At 34.5% G+C, this 19264-nt stretch overlaps 2 protein-coding genes and 1 non-coding gene across 3 annotated transcripts; 2 read left to right on the top strand and 1 right to left on the bottom strand.

Moving 5' to 3' along the window:
• Positions 1-2499: 2499 nt before the first annotated feature.
• On the top strand, positions 2500-7582 carry LOC124410311 (serine/threonine-protein phosphatase 5). The gene is made up of 8 exons (XM_046888573.1): positions 2500-2739; positions 3701-4090; positions 4813-5099; positions 5243-5348; positions 5988-6130; positions 6597-6904; positions 7102-7183; positions 7300-7582. The coding sequence occupies exons 1-8, from the start codon at positions 2643-2645 to the stop codon at positions 7357-7359; spliced, it is 1473 nt and encodes a 490-aa protein (XP_046744529.1). The 5' UTR covers positions 2500-2642; the 3' UTR covers positions 7360-7582.
• A 3947-nt stretch (positions 7583-11529) lies between these two features.
• Positions 11530-18290, bottom strand: LOC124410711 (CD63 antigen-like). Its single transcript, XM_046889300.1, has 5 exons — positions 17816-18290; positions 14004-14192; positions 13700-13870; positions 13173-13400; positions 11530-12368 (listed from the first exon to the last, which is right to left on the bottom strand). The coding sequence occupies exons 1-5, from the start codon at positions 17888-17890 to the stop codon at positions 12303-12305; spliced, it is 729 nt and encodes a 242-aa protein (XP_046745256.1). The 5' UTR covers positions 17891-18290; the 3' UTR covers positions 11530-12302.
• Positions 16538-16619, top strand: Trnas-uga. Its single transcript has one exon. It is a non-coding gene; the product is annotated as a tRNA-Ser (tRNA).
• Positions 18291-19264: the final 974 nt, after the last annotated feature.

Here is a 19264-nt window from a genome sequence, read left to right as displayed (position 1 = left end):
AAAAAAATTTCAAGAAACATTGAATATAACACTTGTTACTACGTAATCGTGCAAAAGCGAAACTTGCTAGCTTCAACTTCTGTGGTGATGTAAGAACAATACATTGAGAAACTGCTAATTATCTTGAATACACAGATCTCACTATGTGTGACATGGTATATACCTACGTATATTGTATACCTATACGTCATAGTTGAAACGGCTCGGATTGGTTCATAAAAAGATGGTCGGGCATGAGATAAACGGTAAGAAAAGTCGATTACGTGGTTTATTCCAAGTACAAGTTTACTAATATTTTAACAACGCTTGATAAATCGTAATTGCTAATGTGGCCTTGAAAATTGAATGCCTTCAGACCCAAGGAATACACATTTTATATTTCAGTACACAATATTTTATAAGAAGTCTGTACATCTTATAATTTCTTATCCTAACAAAATATTTATACATATCTTATACCTATATATATATATATATATTCTTGTAAGAATTCATTTCTGTCTCCACAGATCAATTTGTTGGATGGAACATTATGATCTTTGACAAAAATACCCAAATTAAAAATAATGAATTTGGTAATTACTTTATTCGGTGATTAATTATTTAAAAACTGGTAAATAGAGTTTGTGAGAGAGAAGAACCTTTCAAGTTTGGAAAGAGTGCAAATATGGTATTCAAACCGGTGTATCTTATACTTATGCAGGTATAATATGGGGTAGACTTCAATTTATTTCACAGCTTTAAATGAAAACAATTTTTTCATAATATGTATACTGATTTTAAATCTTATAGAAGTTTTTATTGGTATTTTATTTTTAATCTCCCGGAAGAAATTTAATCAGCATTTCAAATGATCTGGAATATTGCGAAAACTGCAGTTCTAATGTTACGGAAGGTATTGGAGTGACAAGATTTGCGCACACCGCAAACTTTAAGGAAACTTTTCCGAAATTAAAGTAGAAAATGTTCTCCGGATTTAATTTAGATACTTTGATCTAGAGATATATTTCATAACTTTGATAGTAAGGGTAACCAACGATCTTAACACAATGTTTATTAGACTGAGTGGAAAAAGCCAAGAGTAAAAGGGCATCAAAATCAAATTGAAAAGAATAATGTCACGAAGTATGATACGTTACAGTATGAAAAAAAAATTAAATTCAAACATGGTCGAAATTCTCAAACGACACGCATCGGCAAGATTCTAGAGTGAAATGTTCATATTCATATTGTGCAGTTGCATGTCAAATTACATGCGTATCTACGGTATGTATAAATCCAGAAGCGGCCTTTTGATACACAATTTTTGTTGCTAGCATTTTTGAACCAGCATACCAACAGCCAATGAAAGACCTCTTTTGTGTAAGACCACTGATTCAGAACGCAGAACAAAAGAGATTGGCGATCGTCTTTCCCAGTACAATCCGGTCCAAAAAATTGTTAGTTATTGCATTTTAGGATAAAACACGCATGCATCGTCGTTGATTTTTCAATGTTGTACTTATTTCTTATCTCACACTGAACTCTGATGAATGCGATCGCGTTGACGAATAAACTTTTTCTTCATATTATACAAACTTAGCCGTGCGTAAGACAGAGAAAAAAATACTATCAGCCACGAACTGGAGAGTATATAAGATACACTGTGAATAAGATACTAGATTAAATCAACCACATTAGTAGCACGGGTTTGCGCGCCATATAGAAATTAAAAACTATATCCTCAGTCAATGCAGTCAAGAATATAGAGCCGAAAATCCGTGATAGACAACATGTATTAAAATATATATTCAGCTACTAGTAAATATAGAAATGTATTGTGTGATAGATTGCTATTATAACTGCCTATATATACTTCAAATTGAAAATGACTTACGAATTACAAATGCTTCAATTTTCATTGATAGTATTTGTATCAAGGACCGTGAACAACAGTGTACAGCCACAGTTTATAGTTCACAGTTTACTCGCCCCAAACATATATTATATAACCCAAACACTACTTACAATCAATCTATACCAATACGAAAGATTTCAAGTGTTTCTGGTATCTATTAATACAAAAATATGTTACTTATTACAAATGCGTCAAGAAAACAATAAATTAAAACTAGGTCAAGTTATTTGCAATATTATACCATCGACGTAATTTTAATATGGTTTGTAATTGGCGCGCAAACAGCAAACACCTCCTACCAAGATGGCTACCATGTCTGATTCCCTTTCCGTCTTACGCCGCACGTATTAAGCTTGTGCTATCAGTCATAATTTCCAATCTATATTTCTCGTCTCGCTTTAACTAACACGGTAAAATATAGCAGATTAACCATTGTGTTGGAACGCAATGTGTAGGACGGTGTAGCACACGGAACGCGGATCAGGCATGAACCAATCACGAATTTCTGTATTTCTATAGACGACTCGTCGATGTGTTACGACGATGACGATTGGTTCATTTTCTGCGTATTCGTGAACGCGTATACGAAGATTTCGCTGCAGACCCGCCTTTAGGTATCATACATGCATTTGTAAAAGAAGCCAGCCCTTTCTTTCAATGCCTTATTTATTACTTGTCTTCTAAGATAATTTAAGTATAGTTTTTCCATTATTTGTTCAATCGTATAACAGTACATCGTTACAAAATGAGTGAGAACGCTGAAATAACTGGAGCAATATCTTCTTCCGACGATATCAAGAGAGCCGAAAAGTTCAAAGAAGAGGCAAACGAGTACTTCAAAAGTATGTTTCATTCACGATTTTCATCTATTTATCAGCGTATACTGGTAAATATCGTTATCAATCGATCCAGACCGATTCCCATGGAATTCGTTGCATCCTCACAAATTTTTCAAGATCGGTCACGTGCATTCAAACTAACCAAACTTGGTGTTTGCGGTTCTAAAATTCGCATTTCATCGTTTCCCTATTCCTTTCAAACAATCTCATTAGTAATTCTTAACCTGTAATATTGAATTTATAACTGCACTTAGGCTCCAGAAAATTTAGGGTTCATGTCATCGAAGTGGTTTCTCACATGTCTTCCTGCAACACTTTTCATATGCAACTGAATGAAAAAAATCTCTTTCCTATTCTACACAAGAAAAATGAGCCATTTATTCGTGAATTAGTTTATGTTCACTTTTCCTTAAATTCAGGACGAACAGTTCATGTTACCTTAATTATCGTCTTATATCTCAATCATTGATTTCTTTGAAGAATTTCACTCACTCTTCCACTGATCCGGGGAAGAAAGATTCTCGATTGCATGACTTCCAAATTTCGAGAGTTAAAAATCCAATCTTTCTCATATAATGAAAATTATACATAAATTAAGTAATATAATAAAAATTTACAAATTTACGATATCAATCGCACAAGGATTCTAATGTGCAATAAAGCCATCTTTTTATGATTAAGGATGTTAATACTATGAGACAGAATCATTTGAACGAAATTTCACTGATTGCAGTAAAAGTTGGAAACAAAAAAATTTATACCAATAGTTAAAAAAAAACTTCATAACAGTTTGCAGAAACGTACATATAAAATCTGCGACGAAACACTTTTTATACTTTGCATTTTATATTCGCTAATGTCAATAAAGTCGAGCCACCATAGTCTTAATGGTCAAAATATTTTTCTTTGAGGATTTTTGATATTAAACAATTTTTGTAAGGTAATGAATCTATTTCTTTTACAGAACAAGATTATAATCGAGCTATAGAATTGTACACAAAAGCGATAGAAGTGGATTCCACTGTCGCTGTATATTATGGAAACAGAAGTTTTGCCTACCTGAAAACAGAATGTTTCGGATATGCCTTGACAGATGCCTCGAAGGCAATTGAATTAGACCGAAACTATGTAAAAGGCTATTACAGAAGAGCAGCGGCTTACATGTCGCTGGGTAAATTCAAGCTTGCTCTCAAGGATTATGAAACAGTAACAAAAGCTAGACCAAACGACAAGGATGCCAAAACAAAATTCACTGAGTGCAATAAAATGGTGAAGAAACTAGCTTTCGAAAAAGCAATCTCCGTTGAAGAGAATAAGAAAAATATAGCGGACACAATTAATCTTGAAGATATGGGTAAGCCTAAAATGTCACAAATACAAACACTGAATTTTATTAAAATAAATCGATCAGGGCCAAGTTTTTGATTGGTTTAATTTTCATCTCGAGTAGAGGCCAAAAAGTTGTGGAATCCGAATTTTTTTAAAATACTGGTGTTGTTTTTCGAATGTTCTGTTAGCTTCCAGTTATGAAAGAATTCACACGAAAGTTCATAATGATTCCCAAATTGCCTACTAGACTGTATCAAAAAAATCGACCATTTTTTTTTTGAAAAATATACTGAAAATATTGTTCAGAATACCGAAAAAAGGCGCCTGTTAAAATGGGAGCTCTTAATTTTAATTTTAAGATGTGCCTCATCGCGATTTTCTACTTTACATAAGAATAACATGGCAAAAATGGTTCTTGCTCCTTGCGATTTTTATAACTGGATAAGGACGCGTCGTACAGAAAATTCATACACATGTTTTTGTAGGAAATTGAACATTCTACAAAAAAGGTCTCTTGTCATTTTACGATAAATCTACTCCTTCAAAAGTTATTTGAGGTCCTTTGCTGATGTTTGATCTGAATAAATATGTACCTTATTCAAGGGTTGATACTGATTGATACACGGAATCCAGCAGTTAATTACAGATTTCCTAGAACAACAAGATCTTGTAAAAATTTCGTCGAAACCTACCCTGATTTTCGTTTTTAATTTTATTAACTTAAACGTTGACGATCATTCTTATTAGCAATTGAAGATGAATACACCGGACCAAAACTTGAAAACGACAAAGTAACCTTGGAGTTTATGACGGATTTAATAGCATGGTATAAGAAGCAAAATAAACTTCATCGCAAGTATGCCTACAAGATTCTTCTTGATATCAAGGCATGGTTCACGGCGCAGCCAAGCTTAGTTGATATTTCTATACCTGACGAGAGCAAGTTTACCATTTGCGGTGATATACATGGCCAGTATTATGATCTACTCAACGTATTCAAGCTGAATGGTCTACCCTCGGAAACCAACCCTTATGTATCCTTTTTATTGATCAGATTAAACACTGTGAACATAATATTAAGACGGTCTATTGCTCAAAGTGCACTGTAACATTAAACGATGTCTATATTCAGAACTACGCGTTACAAAGAACAGTAATTTTCCTCAATATTGAATAGTTATTTAATGGAGATTTTGTAGACAGAGGATCCTTCTCTGTGGAGTGTATATTCACGTTGTTCGGCTTCAAGCTTCTATATCCCAATCACTTTTTCATGTCCAGAGGTGAGTTGTTTATCATTATATAAGTATTGTGAATTGTCCGGTACTAGCAATATCAGTCTATGTAAAATGAATAATATTTTACTTACTACAAAAGACAGTTATAACTTTACAATTATAATTATAAAGTTGATATTATTTCAAGTGATTTCTTAGCAATTTTTCACTCATCTTTCTTCCATATGCTAATCGGTACTACAAGAGAGAAATGAAGAGATTTTCGGTTTTGAGTTCACATTTTTTGAATAACCGCTACATTTCTCATTGTTAATCTTGTGCATAGCTATAACAAAATAACAAAATCGTATGCCTGTATTCCATTGAAAAAAATTGTGAGACACAGAATAGCTAGCTTGGAATGAGTATTTATAATAATTAGAGCATCTATAAATAATGTCTATTGTCGTTAGTCTCAATAGCAGAACATTGCATAAACTGGTCTGGTTAATTATTATTGGTAGAAGTTTTCAATGCACTTGGTAAATTTTTACAATTATTTCATTTTTCATTCATAATGATACAAGGCTGTCATAAGTATTTCAATCAAATTCAGTAAGCTGTTAGTGAATATACTAATTTTCAAATGCTAATCCAATGCTGTTTTCTACATTTTAATAATTATTGCATCACCTTGTTAACCAGGAAATCATGAATCTGCAACTATGAATCAAATGTACGGCTTTGACGGCGAGGTCAAGGCAAAATACACGGCACAAATGGCGGAACTTTTCACAGAGGTTTATAACTGGCTGCCTCTCGCACATTGTCTCAACGGTAAAGTGCTTGTAAGTATGTGCATGTGACAATTTTGAATATTTCGAAGTATTTAAAATATGTACCAGTAATATTTACTTTTATAACTAATTTTCAACAAGTACCAGTATAAGCATATTGCAATATCAATTTCGTTGAATTAATAACTGCTACAATCAACGTTTATTTAAATACCTCTGTATTTATAAATACAAATAACTCTTGAATTTCCACATTTTATTCATAATCTGTACATTTATTGTTGGCTCTGAGTGTTTGGGATTGACCTTCATTTATGAACTGATTATACGTGTATTTCGACATTGAGTAACCCTAAACGATCAAATTTATGTGTAAAATATTATTATAAATTTGAGTCTTAGAATGAAATTAGATAATAACATCATGACAGATAAATCTAAATAGTTTTCGCATATAATTCCCATGATAACAAATTTTGAACGGAATTTTGGTGAAATTAAAAGATTTTATGGACAGGTGATGCACGGAGGACTATTTTCAAGGGACGATGTGACGCTGTCCGAAATCCGGGAAATAGATAGAAACCGGCAACCACCAGAAGAAGGGTTGATGTGTGAATTGTTGTGGTCAGACCCGCAGCCTCAGCCCGGCCGAGCTCCTAGTAAAAGAGGGGTTGGTGTCCAATTTGGTCCCGACGTCACACACAATTTCCTCACTCTGAACGGGCTTGATTACATCGTTAGAAGTCATGAAGTGAAAAATGAAGGCTATGAAGTTGCACATGATGGCAAATGTATCACAGTTTTCTCAGCTCCCAATTACTGGTAAGTTCTATTTTGCAATAAATTTGAAGTCGTCAAATATTTTTGCATTGAATACGAAAAGTAATGTTTGCTTACCTGTGACGCTATTTTGCAATGAAGAAAACTAGTCGAGCTACTTGAAATTTTGTTTATTTAGAGTGATAAATATATTTTACTTAAATTAGAGCACTGGTATTATTTATAATTTATTTGTTTAGTGATACCATGGGTAACCGAGGTGCCTTTATCACGCTCACCGGTAAAGATATGGAACCCAATTTCACATCGTACGAAGCAGTGGTGAGATGATTTATTCATTATGTAATATCGTGATTACTGAACGTTAAAAACAGCGCATAGGGGTAAATATTTATTTGGATCATTTTTCTAATAATTTATTTTTATTATCGTTGCAGCCCCATCCGAACGTGAGGCCAATGGCGTATGCTAATTCCTTACTAAAATTCATGTGCTAGTGGGGTGGTTTTAGGAATAATAATGATAATTGAATAATTGATAATTGAATACAACTAGCCAAACAAAGTGTGTATTATATTTGATACCAATCCGAAAGTGATACAACGTAATCACTTTCCAACACCCATAATTACTACATTTAATCAAAGAAGACAAGACAATTTATTGTATCATCATTGCGGATGTCATCGCAAGATTGAGGTATACAGAATCATGTTTGAAGTAATTATTTAATATTTTCTTACCCATTCAAAGCATATTATACGATAATTTGAACTCTCTCGTATGGTGACATTGTGAGTTTTCTTACATCTGATTCAAGGAACATTTTGATCTAATAGATATTCGCGTAATATCTAATATATATTTACGTATATCTATAATAAACGATGTAATAGATATTTACGTAAAAGATGTTAATTCCGTATGTAAAGAAACAAACACCATTCAGACACTTCATTTTTTCTTGAATTGTACCTATAATTTGGTTGTTCTTTGGAATAAGACGATTCTGACTTCCGTTGATTATTTTTCATGTAACACGTCTGCGTGTAATTCTGTAATCAGAAATACGGAATGAAAAAGAAAGTAAAAAATAGTTACATTAATCTATGTACGTCTTTGATATGTTCTGGTATTTTGCATATTAAAAGATCGTTATTTGCATCTTGTTTCACGCATTTTATATCTGGTGAACTGTTTTTGAGATGTAAGTATACTTGTAAATGAACTCTTAAACAAATAATCCTCATTCGGTCGATGGACAGATTGGAGCATTAAAAGCTAAAATAGGAACGTTATCTTACAGTATATATCTTACTGTCAAACGAACATAAGTTGCCACTAGTTGACAGCAAGGTGATCATAATTTTTTGTCTTATTAAGTAATTTTCATTTTCAAAAACATAATAAAATGTTTGTTTTTAAGTGAAGTTTAGTTGCAATTGATAAAATACGTATTTTACGTGAAATTTTCGAAAAATGTATATAGCAATTGTAGGAGCTTGAATAACTTGATTAAAATATTATATACTTGTTGTAGATCGACAACATGTGATTTAGTATCTATTACAATGAGCTTGGAGTATAAAAGTAAGCCTTTTTTCACCACATACAACACTATACATATAAATGTAAAATATTAGTATTAAAATTCTATTATACCATATTCTAAGATTAATTCTGAATCTATGTCCCTTGGTTTACCATAATTTATTATACGAAAGATGCAATCGCCAGATTCAACATCTTAGATATCATGACTCATTTTATTATTATTTTTATTTTTTTTAACAGAATAGCTACACGAAGACAGTTTAGCAAAGTGCAAAATGACGTACAAAAATTAGGCATATGATTGTGCCAGAATGAGGGAAATTTTTTTTTATAGAGTCAAGCGTGTCACGAATGGAATTCCATAATTATTCAGTCCAATTCTAAAAATGTATCACTCTGTTTAAGAATAATGCTCTCATAGTAGTTGAAGATCATGGAAGATTTTCCTCCACGTATCAAATCTAATGTTCAATATTAGATTTATCACCTTTAATATCACCGATGAAAAAGATCATGATCACTGTTATTACGTTCTTCAATTCATGGTGTTAGAAAAAAAAAACATGCAATTCTGTTCAGATTACTTACTAATCCTGATATTAACCGAACCTATCCAACCATGGTTCACCGAGTAAAAATATTTTTGGTTGAACTCTGAAAAACAATAATCCATTAATCCTAAAAGCCAAATGAATATATTTAGTTTCAGTTCAGGAACATGTGTTCACTACAGGTTCGCTCAGATACTGTAATTAGTTAATTTAAATAAACATACATGTAGATAACTACGAAAGAAAAAGATACTACTTTCTAAGTATGAGCCAAACATTTTCTTTCGTAAACATTTAGCAGTTTTAGCATCAACTTTAAAAAATAGTGTTTATATCGGCGACTGTAACTTTGACGCATAATGTAGTCAATTTGTGGAGTAACCGTCATTTAAGGAGGGTCCCAAAAAGTGTGGTTGTTGGTATAACTCTGCTTCACCATCGTAGTTTTTTATACCTTAGTATCACACCATATCAAGTTTTAAAATATGTAATTAAAAATGATTGTCTTTTGTAACGGCGAAAACCTGTTCGAATGAATGGTCCGTTGGATGGGTATTGTTGTAAGTGAATTGTCTATTGATACGCATCTTTCAAAGAGCTTTTGACATGACCACCCTTCAAATATCAGCTACGTTTTAGCTTTAGTTTTTTAGGGATTTTATAAATGCATAATTATTTCATTTGTCGTATGTCATCTAGTCACTGTTTTACATAAAACAGTTTTTATCGTTATGAAATAATATTCTATACTACGCATTATAAAGTTACAGTTAGAGAGTTTGGTTGCCACTTTTACAAAACAACCAATTGAACCAATAAGCAAATACATAAAAAATTAGGCCGCCAGCTGGGCTTTCAGCGACAGAGTGTTGACCTTAAATAATAACGTATATACAGGGTGTCTATTGCTTCTTAAATCCTGAAATTATCTTGGAGAACAAAAATTGCTTCTTAAGTCCTGGGAAAGTCCTGGAAAAGTTGACCTCAATTTTGTTTGAAAACTGTGACATTTTATTTGTAGTATGCAGCCTTGAATGCGTTAAATTTTAGCCGGTGGAACATGCAGTCCTTAGTAAATTCACTTTGTATATAAACTGCTGTATAAATATTTGATTCAACGCATAATTAACTTAGCCTGTCCTTAGAAATTTATAAGAAAACAAAATTAAGGTTCTAGAATTTTTAACTCAATTGTCTCAGAAACGCTTGGAAAAGTTCTGAAATCTAAATTTTCGATCACAGTAGACACCCGGTGTATAAAATAAATACGTGAGAATATAAAATTAAGTAGAGAAATTCGCATTCTTGGGATGCCATAATAATAGAACCTATACATTTTCCGTCGAGTAGTGTTAGAAATGAGTGCTAAAAATATTCATATGGATCAGAATTTGAAGGGCGGTCAAATAAAAATGCTTTGGAGGAAATTGTTAGATAAACCATGTACAAAAATACACATTTATATGCATCAGAAACCGGTTTCTCACTGTGAATACACAGCACAATATCTATGACATTTAAACATTTCGAAGTTCAGTATGAAATGTTTGAAATATTAAAATACGGTGGTATTACTCTGTTGGACCGGGAATCGCTCTATTCCAGACCTCCCTCAAATACACAAATGCAAGATAGCATAAGCATATAATTTTCCAACCAATCACTAACTTATTGTCAGGTTTATCATACGATTATGTACTTTCCCGGAAGTCTATTTGTGTTTTGTGAGGCTGATCAAGAATCAACCAACTTATCTTTTTATTTTTGGTTAATAATAAATTGTATTTACGATGCATATATTTATGCACGTCATTACGTTACGGCCATCCTATCTTACTGTGTCAGGTAGCGGTATAATCATTGTTATCGTGGAACTGCGAGTGTTACAAATGAGTCATCCTTTGAATTCCGAAGACAGTTTTTGATATTTCTTTAACTTTGGTAATATGCTAGATTGGACGAAGGAGATTTTCTCAAAATTGTTCAAACTTTTAAAAAATAACTGGAAATAACTGGAACCCTTGACTTTAAATCCCGTCTATTTAAATTGGAACATGTACTGCCGTACAAATATGTATACTGGGGCTTCGGTTTTGGCTTTGGAATAAGACTTCAACATTACTTTCACAAATCTGATAAATTTTGTTTTCAACCGAGTGCTTGAATATTTATTCAAATTCTTGGCCCGTTGAAGTTTAAGCAATGTTCGGTGTCCAACATTGCTACTGTTCAATCGGGCTGTGTCTGATATATCTCTGTGTCCACTTAATATGGTTTGCAATAAAACTTAGGATTTTTTTTTCGGTGCCCAAATAAAACGAGCCTTTTCCCTTGTGTTCTTGTGTTGCTTTTGGACACGTCACAATCGTAAAACTGCACCGAATGATAGTCGTGATGCTAGAAATATTCGAGTCTTGAAAGTTAGAGAATTATTTTGATGAGGTTTTTCGTTCAGTAACGGACACTTAATTCAACATTCCACTATACAGCAGTACTAGCTGAAAACCGAAGCAAATGTAAATTCAGGTAGTTGGAAGAAAATTTGAAATAAAAAATGATCCAGACATCTTTTCAATATATTTTTCAAACCATTTCGATAGCAAGCGACCCAATTGATATCACATGTTTGCTTAGAAGATGAAAGTAATACCTTTTTACTTGGAGCTAATATTTCAAATGAGATTTATAAAAACCACCATGTGAAAAGCGTGCATCGCTTTGTCATATATTATTTGTATTGTCCTGAAGTGTTTCTTATACACTTTTCTAATCGTTCTCCTGCCGCATTTCGTGGTAGATAACTCATTTAGATCTTGGACGGCCTTGACATCTTAAATGATATTGCATTAAACTGTGAAAGTCGAGGTAAAATGTACAGAAGGTGAAGGTTTTTGGCTGTTGAAGAAATACTTGGTGCAATTCCGATATAAATTTAACATTTATTTAAGATAACACTTTTTTCAGTACAACAGTTATTTATTTTTTTTTTATCCGAATTTCTTCGTTATTCGTATAAACGGTAGAACTAAATGACATAAGTACCTATCTTTCACATTTTGTAAATTCTTTTTGAATTATAGGAACCAATGTATCAAACAAAATAATATACTTATATAATTATATGGCACCACTTTTCACATCGTATAAGATAGGCACAAGTATAATATAAGAATAAAGTATTCCAATATCGTTAAGTTGGAAGTATACAAGCATACACAGTGATATGTATAAACTTAATTCTTTATACATATGATGATAATAACGCGTGGTTCCTGGAATGAGATTTCCTTTTAGTTTTCCCCCATTTCAAAGACGATGCGCTTTTTCCGTGACGACTAAACCGTCTCGTAGCTACTTCTGATCGACTTTGCCAGGGATATCGCAAACCAGATACCGGTGAGCTGTAGAGGACAGAAAAGAAGAGAGATTAAAAATAAATAACTAATGCGTGGCATTCTACCATGTAAACACTATCATCTACTTATATTCGAACTGTACGGAATAACGCAATTTTACGCACTGTGGCATTGAGCGTATGTTACCTAACCGCAAGTTTGCACGCTTTCAACGACACCTTCGTTGCTTCTCAAATAAAATTTTACAACACTAGTGTTGAAAAAAATACCAGGTGATATGCGTACGGATGGTGGATATCCGACTTCTGTGTAGAGCGCTCGCTTTGACTCATGCTGCATTCACACTAGTGTGAACACAGTACCGCTTACGCTGCAAACTTCACATTCATCGGAAATCTCCCATTGCCACACTCCGTTGAAAATGATGTTTTTATCCGAACTATCTTCCTACGTTTGATTTGTTTCTCAGGTTTGTTGTGATCCATGCCGAAAACGAATATTGCAAATACGCGATGCGAAAAGACCGTTAAGCCTTCTTGTTGCACACGATTCTTTATACAACAAGAGTATGTTCCGAGTTTTTTCACGAAGCAAAAAATTGAGGATATAGTCGCGTAATGTCAGATTTGTTCGCTACTGCGCATGCGCGTAGTACGGAAAAGATCACTTTTAACTCCTAAGACTTAAAAGTGGAATTTTCAGTACTCCATCCATGCGCGTTCGCAGACTTACTCGACTGTCGTAGCAACGGTAAAAAAGGATTATTACAGCTACAAAAACACACACACCGGGTAAGAGAAGCTATAAAATGCAAGAAAGGAAACATATTTAAATTTGTTTTTCAGTTACCTGTACAAACGCGACGCCGAGACCGACTCCGCCGAGTTGTAGAGCGTGCAATTTGACGAAGTCCAGGAAAGCGTGAGCGCAGCCTATTTCGTGGACATTCGGTTCTGAGAGTTTGCAGGTCACAGTTCCAGCAGCACCAACTTGTTGATCACAGCAAGACATTGGGAGAGTGTCGTTGTCGAAGTATAGCTGCCAATCCTTCGCCTCATTTGTGCCGCAGCACACGAACTATTTTGAAAAAAATTTCAGTTTCATTTAAGAATAGAGTAAACTGCAATCGGTGCTGCTTTTGGCAGCTGCAAAGTAATGCGAAAGTAACCGATTTCTTTTTGAACAACCAAACGTTTAATTACTCAAACCAAGAAAACGAAGAAAGCATGTAACTGGCAGTTCTTCGATAAGACAGTAAGCAATCGATCATATATTTGATCATCTCATTGTCAGCCCATGAGACAACTATTATTCCTTAACTGACAAGAAACGGTATATTTTTTTAAGTTATAAAGCGGTAGAACACCCGGTCTTACAGTTTTCTGAACCTGATCCCAGAGGATAGTGATCTCGGTGTTTTTCTTGTATTCGGCCATCGAGCTGTTCATTTTTTCAGTAACGATTTCTTTCGCTTGCGACCTTAGGACGTATCCAGAAATTCCACCGGAAAGTTCGAGGATGAATACGAGTATCAGCAGCGTGGCAAACTGTAGTAATTTTAAAAAAGAAAGAAGAAAGTTAGAATTCACTTATAATGCAGAGTAAAAAATGCGGAATCAAGAATACAAAAAAAAGTATACATCTTATAAACGATCACTTGTCGCGTCGTCATTTGCTTACCGTAACAACCATACAGTAATTTTCTCGAACAGCTCCACAACAGCCGAAGAATGCGATGAGAAAAATTATCACACCAATCGCTATGAGCAGCGATGGTACTGAGAAGAATTTCGTGTCAAGGAAGTAGTGATATTCATGGTACACCGCCAAAATCGTAGATCCAAGCGATATCAGCAGGATTCCGCTAATCTGTTGGCAATCAAATTTTACGTACATATAACCGGTTATTTTTATAAACAATTACGTCTAAACCGATATTGATTGTATTAATGATGAGATGACAATTTTTAAATGAACATGTACCGCCGTGTATCGTGTTGAAAAGTAGATTAGATACTTCGAGAGTTTAATTTTAATTTATACATCAGGTGAAGGTTATAGAATTTAATGAATATGAAATATAAGAAGCCATTCGTTCGTAAATTTTTCGTACCAGACTTTGGAATTTCAACAATTTTAACTTAGCTGGCAATCGACAAATCATAGTTTTTGTTGAATCGTAGCGTTCATTTTTCGATGCTGCAAATTATCCTATAAATGAATATGCAAAGAAAAAAAGTATTCTGAACGATAATGAATTTCTTGAATTATACCTATTTGAATGCCCAGCGAAGTTAATTAAGTAGGAAGCAAATTAAGGGGACAAAAAATATTTTCGAGCTTGTAGTATGAAACCAGTTCCAAATTTTTTCAAAGACACTTGCGTTTAAGGTAAGAAGAAAACTTGGTAGTACTACTACGATATGTAAGTCAAATGATCCCACATATTTTACAGAGTGCTGATGAGTAATCGGACAGGATAATAAGTGTATAAAAAGGCCGAGGGACTTCGACCATTAGTCAATTCCGTCTTTCTCAAGAAATCACATGTTATCTGTAATCACTTGTAGATATATGCACGCATTGTAACCGATGAGTCGACTGATCGCTGTATTAAACACTGAGTTATATCAGTTTTCAGTTTTACATGTTTCACAATTTATCACATATACGGATAACACAGTTAAAAGTGACTACCAGATTGATAAAATTCCTGCAAGAACACTTTTCTTTTCCATGAACAGTAATTTTCCTTGTAATGCGTCGAATAAGATCGTAAACTCGTTCAATTTCCGGGTAACGTGAAGCTAGCTGTAATATTCTAGTAATCCCCGCTTTACGTTTATAGTAATGCCATAACCTATGCTTAAGAGGAAATTGAAAGATTCATTTCAACGAATAATTTTAACGTTATCAATTTGCAGTTGCTGTCGAAAGATCGTAAATTTGATAATCATTGCATTTTAGTTCTTACTATTTTCGTTTCTCGGTTCGAATTGTCAAACCTCATATTCACCTACACAATATATCAATAATCCGTCAAAGTCATAAGCTATAAAATAATGAGCAATGATTCCGATTTTGGTTTACAAGGCGATGAAAGCTTAGAATGAAAAAAAGGAGGAATTTTCAGAAGAAATTAACAGAAAATTGCAAAAGTTGATAACGACAAATATAATCCTCATATGTTACTTGCATATTTAATATTTATATCATACGCAGCTTCTACTATATACATTGCAGTGATTACCGATTTTTCCCGTTTTATCATCTTTATTTCTTTCCCCCTTTTTTCTGACAGCGATCAATGACTTACCACGTGGAACCGATAAGGCCACGATTTTGCAGTTATCGCCAGACCCCTGCGTATAATGTCAAAAATAAACGAGTATAATTGGAAACGCTTTACTCCTATGGACTTACAATTAAAGCAGGTTTTCTGCTTTTCACAGATATAAAACCTGAAAAGTGCCTTAACCCTTTGAATAATAGTGCTTTAAGTAATAGTATTTTTATCACCTATTTTATATCCATTTTTTGTATATTTAGAGAACTTTTCAACAATTTTTTTTTTGCATTTTTCGTCCTATTTCTGATAGTATAATAATAGGTCATCAATACTCGAGAGTTATTATTACCATATAATGCAAATTATTATAACTAGAAAGCGGATTTTGAAAATTCAAGATGACGGATCCAATATCGCAAACGACAATTTCAAATTTGATCGAATCAAGAGACAAAACTCTGTCCAGGGGTTTTTGTGGTCGCCGATTACGAATCTGCAATTCGATTTCGAAAATTCAATATGGCGAATCCAATCAGCGACCCCGAAAACCCTTGCATAGAGTGTTTTGACCGGATTTGATTAGATTTGAAATTTTTGTCCACCATCTTGGATCCACCATCTTGAATTTTAGAAATCTGTAATTTCAGATTAGTAATCAGCGACTAAAAACATAGAATACTACATATCTTCTTATGAAAGTTGACTCTGCCCAATATTAAAGAATATACAATGATTAATTAGCAATCATAAAATGATTGCTATCAGCAAGAATAATCGTTGCACATCAGTAGGTACATGATTGTAAGAATTGGATCATACGCCGAAGTGTTTATTGACAGTTGATACACATGTGTTTAAAAATAAACACACATGTTACTACACCAATCGCGAAGTATATGCAGTAAAATGATACTATCATCCATAAGCTGCGGTGTCCGAGCGGTTAAGGAGATGGACTTGAAATCCATTGGGATCTTCCCGCACAGGTTCGAATCCTGTCCGCAGCGGATTTTTTTTTTTCTAATTTCCTTTCATCGAATTTAGTTTAAAATTAATACACTTCTCACCTAATTTCGCACGTCATTTATAGCAATATTTCGTCTAATTATATGCAAAAGCAATAAATATGCGGTGGCTGCCTTTGTTCGTATCATACGCATTATATGATTTGTACACTTGTTTGTTTGCGAAATCGTCAAATGTCTGAACCGACAAATTCAGTATTATTTATACTCATTTCAACAACGTTTATGAATAATAAATTGTAAAAACAAATAAACGACAATCTCTATCCTTTTTCTGGTAGATACATACTTGTTTACGTGAAGTATCTTCGCATACTAAGAATAAGTATATTATATACGTTGTTATGAATCTACAATGTAATGCGTCGTTGAATTTTGTTTCGGTGCTTTCAATTTCCTCAATGAGTGGGTATACGTGAAACGTTCTTTCACCTGTTCTACGCCAGAGGCGGTTTTCGATACGTATTATAACTTTCATATTTACGCAACATGATATACATAATTTCGACGGGAATTCTTATACCTGATATAACCGCGTACAGCAGTAGAAGTATCTGTTACAGCTGAGCTATAGCGCTAAAAAACAAAGCTGAGGAAAATCACTGAGGAGATCGTCGTTTGCTAGGCTTCTGTCTATCAACAAACTGGATTAAAGCTCCCCTCAGACACGAGTCGCCAAGATTCCAGGTATTCGAACTCACACTGTTACGCTTAGCTATAGTCTACATATTTTTAGAAACATATATTTATATATTTGAGTGAAATATTTTCGTCCGAGGAATGTTGAATAAAGTTGCATGAAATGTAGAACCACAGCAAATGAAAAAACGCCATGTTATCAACTTCCGTGAAATTTGATAACAAGAATTGGGACGAACATTCTAGAATGGTTACAGATATTTTGATGATTAGGTTACGTTTCCTCTCTGTGAATATACGGTGAAACTAGATGCCCTCTTTGATCTGTTCAGTTGCATGAAGAGTACGCAAGTCGCAATTTGCAATCAATTACGTCGCAGCGACCGAACGAACGCGCGAGAAAACAAAACAACGTCAAGTGCGCGTCGTATAACCGATAAATTTGAAGTTTCGAATATCGAACGTTTCACACTAAGTATGGGCCGCAGCGGATGAACAAGAAAACACTGACTTACCACCATACACAAGTTTATGCTTACCACAAAGAGCAGGTTGAATATGAACATAAGGTACTTGACGCATCGCGAACCCGCCGAAAGGACACCGACCACCATTATATCTGCGAATAACACCGCAAAGGGTAAAATTAAACCGTAAGTTTACTTCAGCGAGACTTTACTTTCTCGATCGAGCGTACTAACTGGAATCAGTAAAACTGCACACGAAACTGATGAATAAACCGATCGACCGTTATGTTACAGGGCGTGGAACGGTAAGGGCGCAAGTATCTGCCGAGGGTTCAACTGTTCACTGAACAGAGATAGATACGAACGGTCCGTGCTTCGCCGACGAGACTTTCTGACTGTCTCTCTGACTCAACTCAAATTTCCATACTGCTGCAGGCCACAAACACCACGACAGTCTCGGCTTGAGTCTCGACCCTGCAGCTGTTGCGACACGCAGTATCTCGAGATAGACGCGTTTTCCGTCAATGTATTCGAGACTTCAAGGCCGGTAGATCCGGCTGTTGAAGCCACGGGTGGTCACAAGGATCGGGGAGGGTCGGGGGTTCCCTGACGTGGCTAGCGATGCGACACACACGACACGCATACATAGACACGATGTGTGTCAGCACGTGGTCGGCGCCTTGTGATAGATATAATTTTTTAGAATTTAGCGAATTTGTATTAGTGAATTCTGAAATTTTGCTTCGAATTCATTTGGTGAAGATATCAGGAAATGGATTGTAAAAAACTTGCTCAAAATCCCAGGCTTCTATCTGAATTCTTAGTTCCGTCCCAAAGTCTTGGAATTTTTTTCCACCGCAATGACGGCGTTGCGGGATTTGTTGAATCGCTGTTTATTGTTTTCCTTAAGGTGCATAAATTTTTTATCGAGTAAACCTTCGATCATGTAGCTACGTAACTTATGAGTAGTAAGTACTACGGGGCCCTGCTGAAGCGCCCGATAAAATCGTTCCTGGGTGACGAAAGCATAAGTGTCACTTGCAGGCGAGAAAAAAATGAGGAAAACTCAAACGATACAAAATTAAGAATAACTCTACCCGAGAGTTAATCATCGACACATGTTGTCTGTCATAACAGACATAAAAACTGTTGATTTAAAACGATTATGGCAGCGTCTCTCTTTGTTGTTTATTGATAATCTACAGAGAGAATGTTTATTTGTAGCATTCAGAGCACCGTTCGTGCGAAAAAGATTGCAGCTTTTCTTGCAGAGTAAGCATATAAACTCTTCAAAGCTTTGACCCTTTCCGGTATGAGGGCAGCACTGCAGTCTGTTCGGCGTGACGGAAGTCATTAAAGAAAGTGCAACGAATAATTTAGCGCCACGTATGATGTATAGGTTTGAATATTACATAGGGAGACATCTTTATCGTCGAACTTCGAGGCGCGTCGAAAGTTAATCACGTTAGATGTTTAACTCATCTTGAAACGGATTCTGTAACTGAAATTATATTATATTAT

Source organism: Diprion similis, chromosome 9 (genome assembly GCF_021155765.1).
Source record: "Diprion similis isolate iyDipSimi1 chromosome 9, iyDipSimi1.1, whole genome shotgun sequence".
In the NCBI taxonomy this organism is placed as follows: Eukaryota; Metazoa; Arthropoda; class Insecta; order Hymenoptera; family Diprionidae; genus Diprion; species Diprion similis.
Note: the sequence above shows the minus strand (reverse complement) of the source record. Positions and strands in the feature narration are given on the sequence as shown.